This window comes from Heptranchias perlo, chromosome 18 (genome assembly GCF_035084215.1).
Source record: "Heptranchias perlo isolate sHepPer1 chromosome 18, sHepPer1.hap1, whole genome shotgun sequence".
Taxonomy (NCBI): Eukaryota; Metazoa; Chordata; class Chondrichthyes; order Hexanchiformes; family Hexanchidae; genus Heptranchias; species Heptranchias perlo.
In genome coordinates this window covers 27323252-27342698 of record NC_090342.1, presented here as the reverse complement: position 1 = coordinate 27342698, position 19447 = coordinate 27323252, and the positions used below count along the sequence as shown (strand labels likewise).

The 19447-nt window shown below is 40.1% G+C and overlaps 1 protein-coding gene across 1 annotated transcript in view; it reads right to left on the bottom strand.

Moving 5' to 3' along the window:
* The window catches only part of LOC137334698 (dedicator of cytokinesis protein 4-like), a 329737-nt gene that overhangs the window by 110565 nt on the left and 199725 nt on the right, over positions 1–19447 (bottom strand). The window contains exons 16-23 of the mRNA XM_067999572.1: positions 18659–18765; positions 17380–17533; positions 14747–14844; positions 14553–14636; positions 13962–14062; positions 9552–9633; positions 7553–7723; positions 3789–3981 (exon numbers count right to left, since the gene is read on the bottom strand). Of these exons, the coding sequence (XP_067855673.1) occupies positions 3789–3981; positions 7553–7723; positions 9552–9633; positions 13962–14062; positions 14553–14636; positions 14747–14844; positions 17380–17533; positions 18659–18765 (990 nt within the window). The remainder of the gene's footprint in view (positions 1–3788; positions 3982–7552; positions 7724–9551; positions 9634–13961; positions 14063–14552; positions 14637–14746; positions 14845–17379; positions 17534–18658; positions 18766–19447) is intronic.

Below are 19447 nucleotides of genomic sequence, written 5' to 3'. Positions count from 1 at the left end.
TAAAAGAGTTAACGTTTTTGAGCAAGTACAGAACCAGGGGAGGGGAGGAAAGAACAAAAGGGAAGGTCTTTGATAGGGTGGAGGGCACGAGTGATTAAATGACAAAAGGGATGATGTTGCAAGGCAAGGAAGGTTAAGAAACAAAAGGTTGAACACTAGCAGCTGTAAATGGCAGCAGCAGAACCATTACCAGCACTAGCTGATTGAAAAATGGGAGCAGTGGTTATGATCTGAAGTTACTGAAATCAATGTTGAGTCCAGAAGGTTGTAAAGTGCCTAAACGAAAGATGAGGTGCTGTTCTTCGATCTTACATCAAGCTTCATTGGAACAGTGTAAGAGGCCGAGGACAGCGAGGTCAGAGTAGCAGTGGGAGGGGAATTAAAGGTCTTCGACCTAAAACGTTAACACTGTTTCTTTCTCCACAGATGCTGCCTGACTTGCTGAGCTTCTCCAGCATTTTCTGTTCTTAATTCAGATTTCCAGCAACTGCAGTATTTTGCTTTCCACTTCATTAACTGCCCACCTGTTCCATATTTCTCTGTTTTCTTTCTTTCTATCTTATGAACCAACCTCCTATGTGGAACTGTATCAAAAGCCTTGCTGAAGCCTAAATAAACTATATCCACAGAGTTCCCTTTATACACAAGCTCTGATACCTCCTCAAAGAATTCTAACCAGTTTTGTTAAACATTATTTTCCCTCCATAAAGCCATGTTGACTTGCCCTGATACTTCTCTAGATGTTTCACGATACCCTTCTTCAGGATAAACTTTAACATTCTACCCACGACAGATATCAGGCTCATCAGCTTCAAATTTCCACGACAGTCCTTTTGCTGCTTTTTAAAGGTACGTGTCATATTCCCTGCTCTCCTATCCTTTGGTGCAGCTCCTGATTCTAATGATTCTCCAACAATCCCTGCAAGAGCTTGATTAATTTAGTCTATCATTTCCTTAAGTATCTTTGTATGCAGTACATCTGGCTCCGGGGTCTTATTCTCTTTCAAATGCCTTCAATGTTTCCATCAGAAGGGAAGCTGGTGTATCTGCATTCTGGGGATTGTAGTACAGAGTGCTTATGGAGGTGGCATTTGTGCTTTCTTAAGAGTTGTCTGCTATTTGGTTGAGGCTCTTCACTTAGGAAGGCCTGAAAAAGGGATAAACCTCCAGAGGGAAAGATTTCAAACACAGACAAACGTAAGGGTAAGTTTAATAATTTTGTTAATTATGCAATTTAAGTGGTCATTATGTTAGAAGTCTTATTTGGAATACTATGTCCTCAGGTTATTGACAAACAAGGTAGCTACCAAAAGGATTTTCAAAAAATAATTGAATTGGTTCCCTTTCTCCTCCTTGCCAGACATTTTATTGGTAGCTGTTTGGTAGTATTCATGCCCGCTTGCTACTTGCTTACTTGTAGGTTTCTTACCTTTTCAAGTGTGACATGTTGTTCTTTGTAATGTAAATGGAAAACTAGTTTATTTTGAAATATTTTCCATATAACAATTGGAATACACTGAGGAACAAAGGGAGACATGGATTTGATTCCTTTCCTGAATCAACCCATCATTCATTCACAGATTCGTTCATTGAGTCTTCACGTCTGGAGTGTGATAACATTGTTTTATCACAGAAGATATTTTATCCTATAGTATCAATTCCAACAACATTTTCCCTTCCAAATACAAAAGTAAACAACATGCCAACATAAAATTCCAATAGTAGCTATCTGTTCACAGACAAGTCCAGTCCACTAAACAGCAATAAAGAAACCAAGGGATAAACCAACAGATATTTCATCTGAGTCTCCACAACCTTCCCACTATAGTCAATACTGAACAACACTTAGCTCCAAGAAAGAACAACTTTCATTGATCTAGTGCCTTATGACCTCAGGACATCTCAAAGCACCTCACAACCAATTACTTTTGAAGTGCAGTCATTATGATGTGGACCAACACAGCAGCCATTTTGGGCAGAGCAGTTAATCTTTTTTTTAGTCGTGTTGGTTGAGGGGGAAATGTTGGTCAGAACGCTGGAAGAACTCCCATGCTCTTCTTTCAATAGTACCGTGGGATCTTTTACATCCACCTGAACCAGGCACATGGCGCCTCAGTTAAACATTTCATCTGAAAGATGGCATCTCTGACAATGCAGCATTCCCTCAGGACTGCATTGAAGTGTCAACTTAGATTATGTGCTCAAGTCCAGGAGTGAGGCTTGAATTAACAACTTTCTGACAGAGAGGAGAGTGCAACCAATTAAGCGAAGCAGACAATAGCATCCTTGCATAGTGATGCCGTTGAAACCATAGTTGTGCCACCTCAAATCATAAGAAAGCTTATATCATCTGTTGCACAGTGATGAGAAAGCCAATATGCTTTATATTACACACATGGTGCAAAGCTTCATAATGCACTTGTAGTACTCGAGAATTATCTTTTCTTTATGGGGAACTATAGTGTCTTAGCATTCAAAAATATCTAGTATAATTACTAACTCTTGCAAGTTTGTGTGATACATTGATATAAATTACACTGAAAAACTTCTTTATAAGCAACATATGCCTATTGTTTGCTTGACTGTCTCTCCACAGGTGTATCCTTTGACACTGCCAAAAAATACCAGAACTCTAAAACCATGTTTTTTCAATAATTCTAACCAGTAAACCTTACTGACTTGATATTTGACAACCACCATTCAGTGCCAACTGCTTTGTCAATTATAGGCCATTTAATGCAAGTGTTAATCAAGCAAACTCCAATAGTGTTTCAAAGTGAACAAATGTACTTCATTGTCTGGTTTTGAGACCAGCACAGAACTATTTTTTGTTCACTGTCTTTCCTCTAAAAACTTTATTATCTAAAGAAGGAGTGGGGCTGCTTAAATGCTCCTGGGTGCCTGATCGAAAGTCAGCATCGGCATCAACCGATTATGCACGTGCAGAACTTGGACGGTTATGCAGAATACATTTTCAAAGCTTTCTGGGGAAGCCATCAAGGGAATGGCCAAACAAGCAGGCAGTTCAAATCCCACCCTGACAGGCAGGAAGTGGCTCAAAAACACCAATGATTAGCTTATAGGAGTAAAAGAGGGAGATGCAGTGGCTCTATCTGCATGAACTATATATTCTCTTCGATCCTTTCGTTTTGGCTGCCTCTCTGATCCATTAGTTTGCCTTGTAATAAAGTCAGCAAATTTCCTTGATGGTATATGGCTGACACTTGTATACCATGGATCTTGAAGCATTATCACCACAAAGTATAAAACGCAACTATGGAAAGTCACAATATTTGCATTTCTGTGTATTTAATGTTTGAGTAAAAGTTTTGGATTTGGAAAATGGGCATTTACTACATGGCTGCACAACATGAATAATACTTCCATTTTATTTGTAAAACAGGATGGAAACTGACTGTTGTAATGCCTATTCTTAAGATTTTAAAAATAAAATTTATACTGCTTTGAAGCTGCAATTTACGTTCCTTACAAAGCATTTTAGCCCCATCCCATTCACTGCACACAAATTTCCCTTTTTAAAAAATTACATAAACAGTTCCATCTGTTTGAATCAGATGTGTCCTGTGATCCATCTATAAAACCACCTCCTGGAATCACAATCTTTAATATTAAATATAGATCCTTTGATCCAGCAAGAATCTGTTAGCCACCTGCAGTAACTGACCCTGGCATTGCATACATCTGTCCAAAGATTTTGGCAGTTAAAGGAAAATTGGAGTAAAAGTACAATTAACACGATAGCATAGCAAACAGCAGTCTTCTCTTACCAGGATTAGCAAAAAGTTGGCTCTCCACTGTTTTAGCAATGCACTGGAGTTTGACGGCTTCCAGTGAATATTCCACGTGCAGGATATCTGGCATGCTGCGCAAGGTGTCTCTTACCAGATTTGCCACTTCTCGTACATCTATCAGTTTCAGCAGCTCTGAGTATACAGCCGGAAAAGAGCTCAGAAACACAGCCTGGTGAAGACAAAAGAAGACTAGTCAATGGTTTAACTCAAGGTTGATACCAACACTCGACTGCCGAGTGGTGAGCAAATTCCTCTGTCACAGAATGCTTATAAATGGTTGTGTTAGTGTTAATTGATTAGTAGCACTATTTCACGATTTCAGAGAGCATGTTCAATGTGCTGAGATAACTGAGATGTACACTCTCAAACACAATGAATCCATATATCCATGGTGCTTCTCAAGCTCATGTAAACAATGCCTCAAAATTTACCAATCTTTTCAAATGATAGATACATGATAGAAAAAAAGTGTCAACACTCCAGATGTCACAATCTATCCAACAGAAATTTCTGTATAATACTTAATATCAAAGCCAGAATGTCTGCATTTTCTTGTTGACCTTGCCACAAACAAAGGTAGGGTTCCAATCTACAGCTTTATCTCCAAGTAACTCAAGCATTCATTTCAAGAATGCAAAGCAAATATATCTTGTAGCCTTAAAAGGACACACATCTGGACTTTAACAGCAGAATATATTGGGGGTGAAATTGGTCTTCGGCGGTAGCGCAAAATGGGCGCTGGCGATTGGCAGCGCAGTGTACACTCTGCTCAATTTTCTTATCCACTGACTTCAATGGAAAGAAAATTGAGTGGGGTATAAAATGGGCTGCCGATTCGCTATCGCTTGTTATGCACTCCCCCCGACCCCCCGCCATTATATTTTACATCGTATTATGTTTCTGTCCTTATAAAACAGCAAATCAATCTAACTTACCATGAGCAGTGCCACAGGAGATTCACTAGTAAGTAACAGAATTCTTCAGTCTACCGCACGCCAGTTTCACACCAAACATCACACTTTGTTACAGATGCAAAGAAAGCTAGTCTGAAATTTGCAAGAAGTTTACTGACCTCTCACACCAGCTCCAATTATCTGGATTTCCACATGGAGCAGTGACCTTAAAAAGGACAGACCAGGGTGGTATCTAAATATCACAACTGCCTGGAATATCCTGCAACGGCGTCACTAGCAAGTTACATCAAAATTTACCCTGATCTTTCAGTCAGTGAGTTACATTGAAATTTCCTGAGAATCTCATTACCATACGCCAGAACGTAAAAACCATCACAAAACAAGTAAAAATCAGCATAAAATTCAGGGCCCTAGGAAAGCACGGAGCTTACATCCTATCCCTTTTTTAAGTCCCTCTTTAGGCATGAAAATTAGGCACAGCATGTTTCAGAAAATGCAACTGTGGAAGTTTTTCAGTTTTTAATGCAAACTATTCTAATGCTATGAAGATGCATTCAAAAATACCGAAAATACTTTGTAGAAATAAAAATAAAATTATCAAAAAACACGAAAAATATGACTTTGGGTCAATTTGCAGTCCATTCAAAACTGGCGTAAATTCAGAAAATTCATGTGCGCTACTGATTTACATAGGGGAGGGGCTATGTTAATGAGTGGCAGAAATTTAGCTGAATTGGGGTAAAAGATCAAGGAGGAACAAGCATTGTGTAAAAATGGGAGTAAGTTACTTAAGCCCGAACTTCCACGATCATTTGTGCTGAATATCGGTATCATGCCATACTAGGGCCTACTAGAGACCAATAAGGTAACCTGTGTGTGGAGGCAGAAGATGGTTCTTAATGAATAGTTTGTGTCTGTTCACAAAAGAGAGGAAGGATGCAGACATTGTAGTTAAGGAGGAGGAGTGTAAATATTGGATGGGATAAGCTTAGTGAGAGAGGAAGTATTAAGGGGATTGGCATCTTTGAAAGTAGATAAATCACCAGGGCCAGATGAAATGTATCCCAGGCTGTTAAAAGAAGCAAGGGAGGAAATAGCGGAGGTTCTGACTATCATTTTCCAATCCTCACTGGATACAGGCGTGGTGCCGGAGGATTGGAGGACTGCTAACGTTGTACCGTTGTTTAAAAAGGGAGCAAGGGATAGACCGAATAATTACAGGCCAGTCAATCTAACCTCGTGGTGGGCAAATTATTGGAATCAATTCTGAGGGACAGGATAAACAGTCACTTAGAAAGGCACAAAGTAATCAAGGACAGTCAGCATGGATGTGTTAAGGGAAGGTTGTGTCAGACTAACTTGATTGAATTTTTTGAGGAGGTAACAAGGAGGGTCGATGAGGGTAGTGCTTTTAATGTAGTCTACATGGATTTTAGCAAGGCTTTTGATAAGGTCCTGCATGGCAGACTGGTCAGAAAAGTACAAGCCCATGGAATCCAAGGGAAAGTGGCAAGTTGGATTCAAAATTGGCTCAGTGGCAAGAAGCAAAGGGGAATGGTAGACGGGTGTTTTTGTGACTGGAAAGCTGTTTCCAGTGGAGTTCCGCAGGGCTCAGTACTAGGTCCCTTGCTATTTGTGGTATATATTAATGATTTGGGCTTAAATGTAGGGGGCATGATTAAAAAGTTTGCAGATGATACAAAAATTGGCCGGGTGGTTGATAGTGAGGAGGAAAGCTGTAGACTGCAGGAAGATATCAATGGACTGGTCAGGTGGGCAGAAAAGTCACAAATGGAATTCAATTTGGAGAAGTGTGAGGTAATGCATTTGGGGAGGGCAAACAAGGCAAGGGAGTACACAATAAATGGGAGGATACTGAAAGGTGCAGAGGAAGTGAAGGACCTTGGAGTGCATGTCCACAAATACCTGAAGCTAGCAGGACAGATAGATAAGGTGGTTACGAAGGCATATGGAACACTTTCCTTTATTAGCCGAGGCATAAAATATAAGAGCAGGGAAGCTTTGATGGAACTGTATAAAACTTGGTTCGGCCACAGCTTGAGTACTGTGCCCAGTTCTGGTCACCACATTACAGGAAGGATGTAATTGCACTTGAAAGGGTACATTGGAGATTTACAAGGATGTTGCCAGGACTGGAAAATTTTAACAATGAGGAAAGATTGGATAGGCTCGGGTTGTTTTCTTTGGAACAGAAGAGGCTGAGGGGTGATTTAATTGAGGTGTACCAAATTATGAGGAGCCTAGATAGAGTGGAAAGGAAGAACCTATTTCTCATAGCAGAGAGGTCAATAACCAGGGGGCATAGATTTAAAGTGATTGGTAGAAGGATTAGAGGGGAGCTGAGGAAAAAAATTTTCACCGAGGGTGGTTGGGGTCTGGAACTCACTGCATGATAGGGTGCTAGAGACAGAAATCCTCAACTCATTCAAAAAGTACTTGAATGTGCACCTGAAGTGCCGTGACCTACAACGCTATGGACCAAGTGCTGGAAAGTGGGATTAGGCTGGGTGGCTTACTTTCGGCCAGCGTGGACACGATGGGCCGAATGGCCTATTTCTGTGCTGTAAATTTTCTACGATTCTATGAGTTTTATGCCTTTGGTTCGGTGCAAGTTTTCAGGAAATTCTGGGCCAACCATTCTCCAAACCCTGGATTACCCATGAACTACGCCAGGAAAGATCCATGAATGTTTCAACATCTTCGACCATAATTCCATTTTTGGAGCAACATAGAAAATGTTAGTGGTACATTGATTACTTATTTGCATGTTGAGAATGCGTTCTTTTACTGATTTATACTGCTCACCTGAGTCTGTGTAATGATGGAAGATCCCTGGCTTTCTACGGAGAGGAAGTATCGCACTGACTGGAATAATTCGTAAATACTACTTCGAAATTCTTCCTCGTTCTGTCCACCAGTTGCAAGAGTGTATAGGCTCCGGGAGTGAATTATATATTTAAATATATATTCCTGTGCCTAGAATCAGAATTAGGCAATTTATAATGTATGGTTGTGAAATGACTGGAATTACTGTACCTGTTGTATTTTAAAACTTTCAATCGACACCCAAACTCAAAAAAAACACGGTTCACACAACAGCAGTAATATATAGGCCTGTTACTATTTTATTATTATTTAAATTATGATTTGTTGCCTTACAGAGCTGCTTTATTGTCCGGAACTGGCATCTTTTTGAAGGTATCCATCATAATAGGGCCTTTACAGCACTGTATTATTCATCCCCAAAACAGTTGCTTGCAACAAACTAACAGATGGCCAGCTGCACAGAAACTCTTCAAAATTTAAAATGCGATTCCCAGAGTCACTCGAGTTCTTCAACTTGTACGGTGGGTCTGTATTAGCTGGCCTCGTTTTGGGTTTAGTAAAGGTACATGTTACCCCATCCCAATGCATTGTTGGTCAATCACTAAAGTACAACCCACCCAAAATCAATTAGCACTTAAATTTTTACATTCCATATCTATATGTTATTATTGGTAAGTCATTAAAACTTGCGGAAACACTGACCACTCGGGGAGCCTAATTTTCACATTTCAATGTCAATATTGTAATACCAATAAAGATTTCCTACTCCATTTATTAAAACCCGACCAGAATACACTGAATGAATCTGAATTCAGATCACTATTGGTGACGTATTAAAGAAATAAGTACACCATTCCAAGACTTATAGGACATTAAAAAATAAAACCACTTTGAAGACAATTGCGAACAAGACTCTTAAATCGAAAACTTTTGTTAGTGATTACAATCACAAAACACTTTGTTCGTGTGATATAAGCCAGCAATGGCAACTAATCTATAATAAATTAAATTTGCTATGGATATCAGGCACTTCTTATACTTCTTATTTGGGCATCAATATTCTGTCTTGCTTCTAGGTGGTGTCTAAATAGGATTTTCTCTTTATGAAGCGACCTGTCACCCAGTCACACCTGCAGCTCAACTGGATAGAACTCCAGAAGCTTCAGATCCCCATACCTATACCTACAGCCTCACCAATGCGCTCTGAAGTAAGTTAACTTTGTCCTGACTTTCCATGGGCAATACTTGAGGATGTCCACTCATTCTAACTAATTTCCATTCATTATAATATGACGTATCATATTTCAGATCAAATTCAATATTTTATTTAGATTATAAATTGTCTATAATTATTTATAGGATTATATATATTATTATTATTATATATGATGAGATAAACAAGTTGGGCAATTGGCACTATTCAGAGTCCATAGAGAAGCTCCTGTGATACCATACTGTTTGAACTCTGAAAAAAATAGTATCTTCACCTTGGGACAGTGCCACTAATAAGCGTAACAGCTCAGGCTTCGCTGGCTGTTAGTATAATCAGGATACCACACCCTTTGATTTTTTGCCGTATTACAAAAACATAGTTAACAAATCATGATTGAATTGAACTACAAGTCAACTTTTCAACATGTTTGAAGAATTAACACTGGAGAAATTGAAAATATAATATCGCTTTATTGTTATTCAACACTAAACATTTATATAAAAGAGTTTAGTGCAAGTTCCCTGAAACATTACCACAGTTGTTTGCTCACTGGCGCAAACTGAAAGTAGCCAATAGTGCACTATTTATGAAGTGAACTAACAACAGCCAATGGAAGTAAGTCCCCTAGATTCATTGCTGTAGTTGAAAAAAAAGGTTGAAATCTGGCTTCATCTTAACCTCTTTCTCTCAAATCAGAATTTTGATAAGTCTTCAGGACATTTTTTTTAAAAAAAAGGATTTTCATTGGTGGATACAAACTCTTACCCTCAGCACATCCTGAATGTGCTCTTGTCGCTCCGCTTCTATTGAACGATCAATGTATCTTTTCAGCACTTTTATAAGGTCCCTATAACATTTAGAATATTGTGGTGTTACAAGAAAAAGGTAAAGTAAGTGAATATTTATATATATTTTTTTTAAAAAGTACCTTCTTCTCCCTAGTTCACCATGTCTGTGTGACAAGATGGACCAGTTGCTGGTCCCAGGCCTCCATCAACAATATTCTGAAACCAATTTCTAAGATGTTTGCAAGAGCAGCCTGTAGTAACACTTCCTCCAATTTTCTTTACCTCCATTTATAAAAATTTTTGGTCTCTATTTAGTAGTCTGCAGTATGTGGGAATCATGGGTATAAATTCACATTCACTCAAATGTACAGAGTATTGGAGCTCCAGCATTCCAGCTACATAAATTACCATGTTGAAACTTCTTCATTCACTTATAGAGGATATCAATCTGGGAAAGGTGGAATATTACTATCATCAACCCTTTTTTAACACAGTTACAATGAACTATGATTATGTTGTGAGTTCTGTGGATATTGAATTATTTTTGTTGAAACTATGATTGCTTATGAACTAACTCATCTGGGATCTGGTTAGAAGAGATTATGGAGGCAGTGATATAGTTGAGCCAGCAATAGTGTTTTTGGAGGTCAACCGCATCAGGTGGGTTGTAAAAAGGAAAAGGGCTAAATCCTCCCCTTTAAGACTGCAGGTAGTTTTGGAGCACTGTGTGTGCACAAGGCCGCAATCACAACCATCAACTGGTGCTGCTGCGGGCTTCTCGCCACTACCCTGTTCCGCCAACAGGTAGGCTGACCAGTTGGTCTACCCATACATGCCAGTAAAGCAATTTTACAGAATCCTATGCTGACTTTGCAGGCAGAAACTTCTTTGAAACCTGCTTCAGAAATAGGCTGAGCAGCAGGAATCAGAGACAATGGGCAGGTACTCAAATTGGCAGGATATGACTAGTGGTGTCCCACAGTGATCGGTGTTGAGGCCTCAACTACTCACTGTATTTATTAATGACTTGGATGATGGGATAGAGAGACGCATATCCAAGTTTGCCAATGACACAAAGATAGGCAGCATTGTAAGCAGTGTAGATAGAAGCATAACATTTCAGAGAGATATTAATAGATTAAGTGAATGGGCAAAACTGTGGCAAATGGATTTCAATGTGGGCAAGTCAGAGGTTATCCCTTCGGACCTGAAATGGATAGATCAGAGTACTTTCTAAATGGTGAAAAGCTGAAAACAGAGGAGGTCCAAAGAGACTTAGGGGTCCATGTACATAGATCATTGAAATGTCATGGACAGGTACCGAAAATAATCAAAAAGCTAATGGAATGCTGGCCTTTATATCTAGAGGACTAAAATAATAGGGGGTAGAAGTTATGCTACAGCTATACAAAGCCCTGGTTAGACCACACTTGGAATACTGTGTTCAGTTCTGGGCACCGCACCTTAGGAAGGATATATTGGCCTTGGAGGGAGTGCAGCATAGATTTACTAGAATGATACCTGGACTCCAAGTGTTCAATTACGAGGAGAGATTACACAAACTGGAATTTAGAAGATTAAGGGATGATTTGATCGACGTTTTCAAGATATTAAGGGGAACTGATAGTTTCTCTCTATCTACCCTATTTCCACTGGTTGGGGAGTCTAGGACTAGATGACATACCCTAAACATTAGAGCCAGGACTTTCACAAATGAAGTTAGGAAACACTTCTACACGCAAAGGGTGGCAGAAGTTTGGAACTCTCTTCCGCAAACGGCAGTTGATGCTAGCTCAATTGTTAAATTTAAATCAGAGATTGATAGATTTTTGTTAACCAAAGGTATTAAGGGATATGGGGCTAAGGCGGGTATATGGAGTTCAGGTCATGGATCAGCCATGATCTCACTGAATGGAGGAACAGGCTCAACGGGCTAAATGGCCTACTCCTGTTCCCATCTTCCTAAAATAAAGTTTCATTACTCGACAGGGAGTGGGCTGGCTAACTGACAGGCAACAGCAAGGGCACTGGCGGAGTGGCAGGGGTGCGACAGGAATGCTGTCATCCTGAGAAAGGACAGCAGGTTCATGTTCCATGGAGCCACTGTCACTTGCTGCCTCCTGTTATGCACCACCTTCTCCTGCAAGAAAGCAGGACGTGTGTTGGTGAGTGTCCTGCAAGATTGGGTGATGTGGCTGTCATGGTAGAATAGCTGCCAGTGTGTGTGATCTGTGAGTTGTGGGTGTGCGGCTTGCAACAGTGGTAATGTGTGAGGGTGAGATGAAGCATCTGATTGGATGAGTTGAGTCCTGATTGAAAGAGCTTGTTGGTAGGTGGGTGATGGGGGGTGTCGTGAGTGGACCAGTGGATGCGGCTAGTGGTACAGTGGGTAGGAGATGCCACTTATCAGTTGAACTCACGCACCTTGACCAATCATGTCAAATTACTGCACTTTTTCCTGCACTGCCTCCATGCTAGTGGTGCTATGCTCCTGGCATTGACTTCATCCCCTACTGCCACCCATTGCCTCGGGAGCATTTGTCTGGGGGGCTTCTTGCCCCCCCACCCCTGCGGATATAGGATGCCCCTCCTTCTTGCACCGAGGCTTCTTGTGCATCATCGGAGAACCTTGGTGCAGGCTCTCTTGCAGTCCTGGTACAAACTCAGATCAGCAGATTGGCGGGGTCTGGTGTGCACATTTGAAGATGTGGGATGCAGTTGGGAGCAGCCTTTATTCAATGTTTTGAAAGAACTCAACAGTTCGTAAACATAAGGATGGGACCGGCATCTAGTATTTTACATGTCTGATTTCTGATCTTCATTCAGACTCCGTGCGGACCCGTATCTTATATTTTGAAAATACGAGAGTCCTGCAAACTTTGAGCAGCCAAGTTGCTGCTCATTAAAAATTCCAGAGCTCCCATCATTACCATGCTTCACTATATTGCAACACGGATTCACTTCACCATTGACTTCCACCACTTCCTGCAGCCACAGTGCACCTCTCCTTTAAGAGGTGCAGGCTGCCTTAAAATGGTCATAGAGTCATAGAGTTATACAGCACGGATAGAGGCCCTTCGGCCCATCGTGTCCGCGCCGGCCATCAGCCCTGTCTACTCTAATCCCATATTCCAGCATTTGGTCCGTAGCCTTGTATGCTATGGCATTTCAAGTGCTCATCCAAATGCTTCTTGAATGCTGTGAGGGTTCCTGCCTCCACAACCCTTTCAGGCAGTGAGTTCCAGACTCCAACCACCCTCTGGGTGAAAAAGTTCTTTCTCAAATCCCCTCTAAACCTCCCGCCTTTTACCTTGAATCTATGTCCCCTTGTTATAGAACCCTCAACGAAGGGAAAAAGCTCCTTAGTATCCATCCTATCTGTGCCCCTCATAATTTTGTACACCTCAATCATGTCCCCCCTCAGCCTCCTCTGCTCCAAGGAAAACAAACCCAATCTTCCCAGTCTCTCTTCATAGCTGAAGCGCTCCAGCCCTGGTAACATCCTGGTGAATCTCCTCTGCACCCTCTCCAAAGCGATCACATCCTTCCTGTAGTGTGGCGACCAGAACTGCACACAGTACTCCAGCTGTGGCCTAACCAGTGTTTTATACAGCTCCATCATAACCTCCTTGCTCTTATATTCTATGCCTCGGCTAATAAAGGCAAGTATCCCATATGCCTTCTTTACCACTTTATCTACCTGTTCCGCCGCCTTCAGGGATCTGTGAACTTGCACACCAAGATCCCTCTGACCCTCTGTCTTGCCTAGGGTCCTCCCATTCATTGTGTATTCCCTTGCCTTGTTAGTCCCTCCAAAGTGCATTACCTCGCACTTTTCCGGGTTAAATTCCATTTGCCACTGTTCCGCCCATCTGACCAACCCATCTATATCGTCCTGCAGACTGAGGCTATCCTCCTCGCTATTTACCACTCTACCAATCTTTGTATCATCAGCGAACTTACTGATCATACCTTTTACATTCATATCCAAGTCGTTAATGTAGACCACAAACAGCAAGGGACCCAGCACCGATCCCTGTGGTACCCCACTGGCCACAGGCTTCCAGTCACAAAAACAACCTTCGACCATCACCCTCTGCCTTCTGCCACTAAGCCAGTTTTGTATCCTCGCCACTTGACATATCTGAGCCCTCTGCTGTTGAGCAGCTAGTCAACAGTGCAAGTAGTGCTGGCTGCATGCAGCAATCATGTGAAACAGCAGGCAGCACGAATGTTAAGTGCTGCCTGCATCTCAACGACCGGGCGCACGTTAATCGCGCACCACGATCTCAGTGCTCGTTTTCGGGGGTTAACCAATTTAACCCCCAATGAACCCAGAGAAAGTGCATCACGCTGAGAATTAGAAAACAAACCCACTGGACAGTACCTGTAAGCCAATGCTCCTGCAAAATGGCTCTCTATGTACGTATCCATGACTGGTTTAAAATGCTGAAACTTGATGTCCTGCAGCAAATTTATTATATGAACCTGTAACAGACAAACGCATTTGAAAAAATGTTCTTACAAATACATTGTAATGGGTTATACTTCCTTTTAATTGGAACTCAACAAGCGACATCAAATTTGTTAGGAATACTATGGTCTGGTATCCACAAATTAATATGAAATGGCTAAATTGTTCATAGGACAATGTAATCGGTCAGGAAATGCAGTGGTTCAGGTGAATGGAAGTTAGCTAACTGAAACGGTTAAAAAAAACTTGTCTTAATAGAAGGTGAAAGGGAGATGCAATAAAAAGTGATTACTTATACCACACATAAATTTACTTTCTTACAATAACTTTAATATCCCAAGACTAAAATAATTGGAATTTATTAAAAATTGATTGCAAATCTCACACAAATTAGATTCTAGTTTAAAACATAACAGCATCATTCATCACAAGAGTATTGAATGTGGATTGGTCAGGTCACTGCTGCATATAATTATCTAAGGCAGTAGTTTGAAAGATACTCACCAATGAATCAAAAACCTTCAATCCATATTTTTGGGGATTTTCATCCAAAATTCCAAATAATGCATCCAATGTATCTTGCAAAAACTACAAAAGTGATTCAAGTGAAAATTTAGGATCAATGGTCTTCCCAGCAAATCAAAGGCCATTTTACATAATGTGCTGGGGAAATATCAAATTACGACAATGCATTCTACCTTGACTATTTCTGCACCATCTATATCTTTGAATTTTGAGAGGATGTCACATATCCTTTCTGGGTGGGCTCTCCATTTCAAAAAATCTAGTAAGTCTCCTAGAAAGTAGAATATGTTAAAAATGTAAATAAATGTTTTACAAAGTTGAACAATGAAACAAGATAATTATTTCAGTTCTATATAGTACAATTGCAACAGTTGATATTTAAAAATTTGGTTGCTCCTTTCAAATCGTAAGTGAATAAGTAGGAGTAAATTAGGCATGGTGTTGCCCATATACATTTGTTGGATACAGTAAATAAAAACAGAAAATGCAGGAAACACTCAGCAGCTCAGGCAGCAACTGGTGAGGGAGGATGGTGACTTTTCATCAAGGAGACAGAGCCACTCAGTGCCAGAGCAAGAGGCTTGGTTTGCTTTCAAAATTAAACTTTTTAAAAAATCAAATTAGAATGAGGAATGAAACTATCCATTTGACATTCTTTCTCTCTGTTACATATGTGTTAGAAATATAAACCTCTGTCGCACAGGTGTAAACAATTAACATTTCTCTTTTCCAACTCCCAACAAAACATAGATGACCTAATAAGTTGGCATCAAAATTCAACCAATTTTTTAAAAAATTGAACATTAAATGAAGAAAAACATGCTGTCACTTCCTTCTCTCTCAGCTTAATACATTCCAAAGTGTATTGAACAGAAAACAAAAATTACAACAGGTGTGTAATTAGCACACTCTGTCTCTCACTCACAGAACCTCTCTTAAAAATCTCTAAAAATGCTCAATATAACATTTATCTCAATGAAGCTTTTGAAATTTATTCTCTTGCTTTTCAAAATTCTAGGAAGAAAAACTACTGAGTATAAAATGCAAGAAGCTGAAGAAAAATATCCATCAGTACAGCTGACTAAACGGGGCTGATGCATCTTGGGAAATTTGATACACTCCACGAGCTCAGACTACACAATAAAACTTCAACTCAGTCATAGCTCTGGGTAAAAATATCAAGTCGAAGCCCAGGCTTTTAGGAGAGGCTAAGGTCTTCAGGTAAAACCTAAGGGCCACAATTTAATTATATTATTGTAAAAGATGTAATTTAAAAATATATATATATATTTTGTTTAAACCCTTATTTTGGACATTAGACATTTTAGATACAAGGGAAAAAATTACAGCTGAAAACATTTTTAGAATGCATTTTGAGTGATTTGTGGGAATGCGTTGGCTAGATTGTACAGTTACCAGTTCACATTGATAAAATCCATTATAAATATGGACATAGGAATTTTTGATGGGAAAAAACTGACAAAAACAAGTCAAGTTGTACAGGCCTGAAGTGCAAAATGTAAAAATTGCAAAACGTACAGCAATTTGGGAAAATAAAGTTGTAAATAGAGCTGAACACTGGAATCATCAGCAAACATCCTCATTCCTGACCTTATGATGCAAGGAAGGTCATTAACGAAGCAGCCCATGCCAACCAACAGGACCTGAACAACATCCAGGCTTGAGCTGACAAGTGGCACCTAAGTGCTAGGTATTGACCATTTTGAGTTAGAGAAAGCCCAGCCATAACACCCACCCTTCAACTGTCACTGAGTCCTCAACTGTCAACATCTTATGGATCACCAATGACCAGAGGTTTAACTGGACCAGTCGCAGCAATGCCATAGCTACAAAAGCAGGGCAGATGCTTGACAATCTTCCATGAGTGCTTCACCTTCAGACCTCTTAAAGCCTCTCCATCATCTACGTCAAGTCAGGAGTGTGATGGAAAACTCACCATTAGCCTGGATGGTTTGCAGCCACAACAACTCTCAGGAAGTTCAACACCATTTAAGACAGGGCTGATCTGCACCTCTGCCATTGGACTCATTACTGACCCACTCCACTATCTACAGGAGACACTGCAGCAACTCACCTAGGTTACTTTGACAGCACTTCCCTCCCGAGACCTCTACCAACAAGGGCAAGAGCAGCAATTTTATGGAAAAACCATTGCTCGAAGTTTCCCTCCAAGTCACACACCATCCTGCCATGGACATATATCACCGTTCCTTCATCATCACTGTGTCAATATCCAGGAATTTCCTATCTAACACCATTGTGAAAGCAAGGACTAGATTGGTTCAAGGGGACGGTCCACCACCACTTTTTCAGGACAACGAGCATTGGGCAATAAATACAGCCTTGCCAGCTTCACCAACGTCCCAAAGGCAAATAAGACAATAACACACAGTCTGCAATGTGATACTGTCTGGGAACACACCACGGAGAGTGTATTTGTCTTTATATGTACAAACTGAAGGATTTGTACTATTTTTCCATTTACTATATTTTGTGACAAATGGCTGAATCATTTCATTAATGTTAAGGAATGTAAAGGCAGGTAAACTTGATAACCTGGATCTTTTAGAATTTTAAGACATCTTCCTTTCTCCAATGAAAACAAGTTCCATTCTGCAAACCACTCTTCATAACTTCAAATAAATTCTAGAATCATCCTCATCAGCACTGTCTGAACTCCTTCCAATGTATCAGTGAACAGAGCCGAGCCCCAAACATCACACAGAACCAAATGAAAGAAATTAAAGCAGAAAGTCCATTTACTCCAGAGAAAATATTTTCCTACCATTCTGAGTGAGCTTAGTGGAGCACAGAAAAGATGAGATCCAAAAAGTCTCCTTGGAAGCTTTGACTGGCTGACTGTTCCCATGGAGATTCCCTTTACAATACTGAAGTTTGAGGTAGCGAGCAGGGTCCTGAAAGTTTGTGTTTTCTTCACACTGTAAAATAGAAATTTGTGAGTTTGTTAAATCATCCATGTTAAAACAAGGAGTATTACCATTGCATTGCAGTCAAACTTCATCATCACTGGTGGTATTTAAGGCCATGCAAATCATGTATCTGCTGCATGTTTGTACCCAGTTAGCAATGGTGTAGGTTTTTGTGATTCATTATATGGATGGGCTAGGAATCATACAACTTTAGTGTGGGGAGTATCAGTAATGTAGCATCAATCATTTTGTAATCATATTCTGGCTACAGCTCAATGCCACCGATACTAAAACATAGAAACCATGAGAATTTGAAGGCCACAATCCTGACAATTATGCTGGGATTGCACCCAATGGTGCCCTCCAGCACTGACCCTGCCAGAGATTGTGGGGTCAGTAGGAGGGCACCTAATTAATGTGGAGCTGGTAGGTGCCCATACCATTATGAGTGCATCGCCAGCTCCACCTATCCCATGTGCCTGGAAAATCCAGCCCTGCTCACCATTTAGGGGGGAAGGAAGTTGCCAGGCAAGTGGGTATATCCTTTCAAATCTCATCCTGTTTCCCTCTCATTGACTAAAGCCTTGCTAAACACAATACGCTTGCTCAAAGTCTCTTTTCCAACAAGAACAAGCTTAACTTCCTCAATCTTTTCTCATAACTTAAGATACCTGAGGTTGGCATTATCCTGGGCACCATATGCTGCACCAATACATGCAGTGTTCCGAATGGTGTCTAACCAGTGCCTTTTACAGTAATATCACTTCTTGATTTGTTTTCTGTCCCACTACTAATGCAACCTATTATCATGTTTGCCTTTTTTTATTGCCACCTAGAGCTATGTGCAGAGCAACTATGTACATAATTAACAAATCTCGAATAATAATGATTTTCTTTTAAATTCAGTGATTGGGAAATACTTAAAAATTATTATATAGATATCTATTTCACCTGCATCAACATTTGCTTTGTGTTGATGAACAGAATGGAATCTTGGCACCAAAGTACTTGGAACCACTTTGTGATGGCTTGGCAGAGGCTGAAATTTGCAATTGTCCATAAAGATTCAGTACATTTTTACTCTGGATACAATTATAGTGCTCATCAATTCAATTATACTCAAAGTGCAATTACCTTGTGGACCAAGAGTTCATGAATACCATCCGGCAACGTTCTGCCATCTTCTTGCATCAGTGGAACGAAGGAGAACCCAAAAAGCTTTTTTTCTCCTTTTTCTTTTGCTAGGAACAAAATAGGAAATAAGTAACAACTATTGTGGAAGATCTACCACCTGAGGACTGTGGTAACTGAATCACTGTCAAAAAGCAAAATTAGAATTGGGTCTTAACTTTCAGTTTATTTCGAGAATAATAAAAGTGAAGAACTGTTCTGAGAGTCTATTAGGTTCCCAAATTCTGTTTTAGAAAACTCAAATGTACTTTCCTCTTGAGGTTAGTATTGGTGTTTGAAGTGCTAACTAGCTTTTGATCTGCTTTGTTACTCCCCAGAGTTTAGATATAATTGTTCCACTATGAATGAGATGGTATTAGGGTTTTGTGTCGATGGCCTTAATTATATTTGCGAGTGAAGCAAAGGGTGGACTTTTTTTTTAAATTGAGTTTTTTGGTGTTGGGATAGGGGCAGTAGCATTAGTACAAATGCAAAGGCAAAACTGGAACTGTCATAATTTCAGCAATTTAGTTCCTGCCAAAACAGGATGGCAACTAAACTACTGTTCGGTTTCATGACATAAATGTGGGAGAACTACTCTCCTTGATGAAATGTTTTTCATGTGAAAAAGAATGCCCTTCATTTTAGGCACTGACATTATGAAGCCCAATACAGCCACAGCAGAAACCATTCCCAGGTTAGTAACAAAACAAAACATAATTTAAATAAAATGCACTAATATCTATTTAAAAA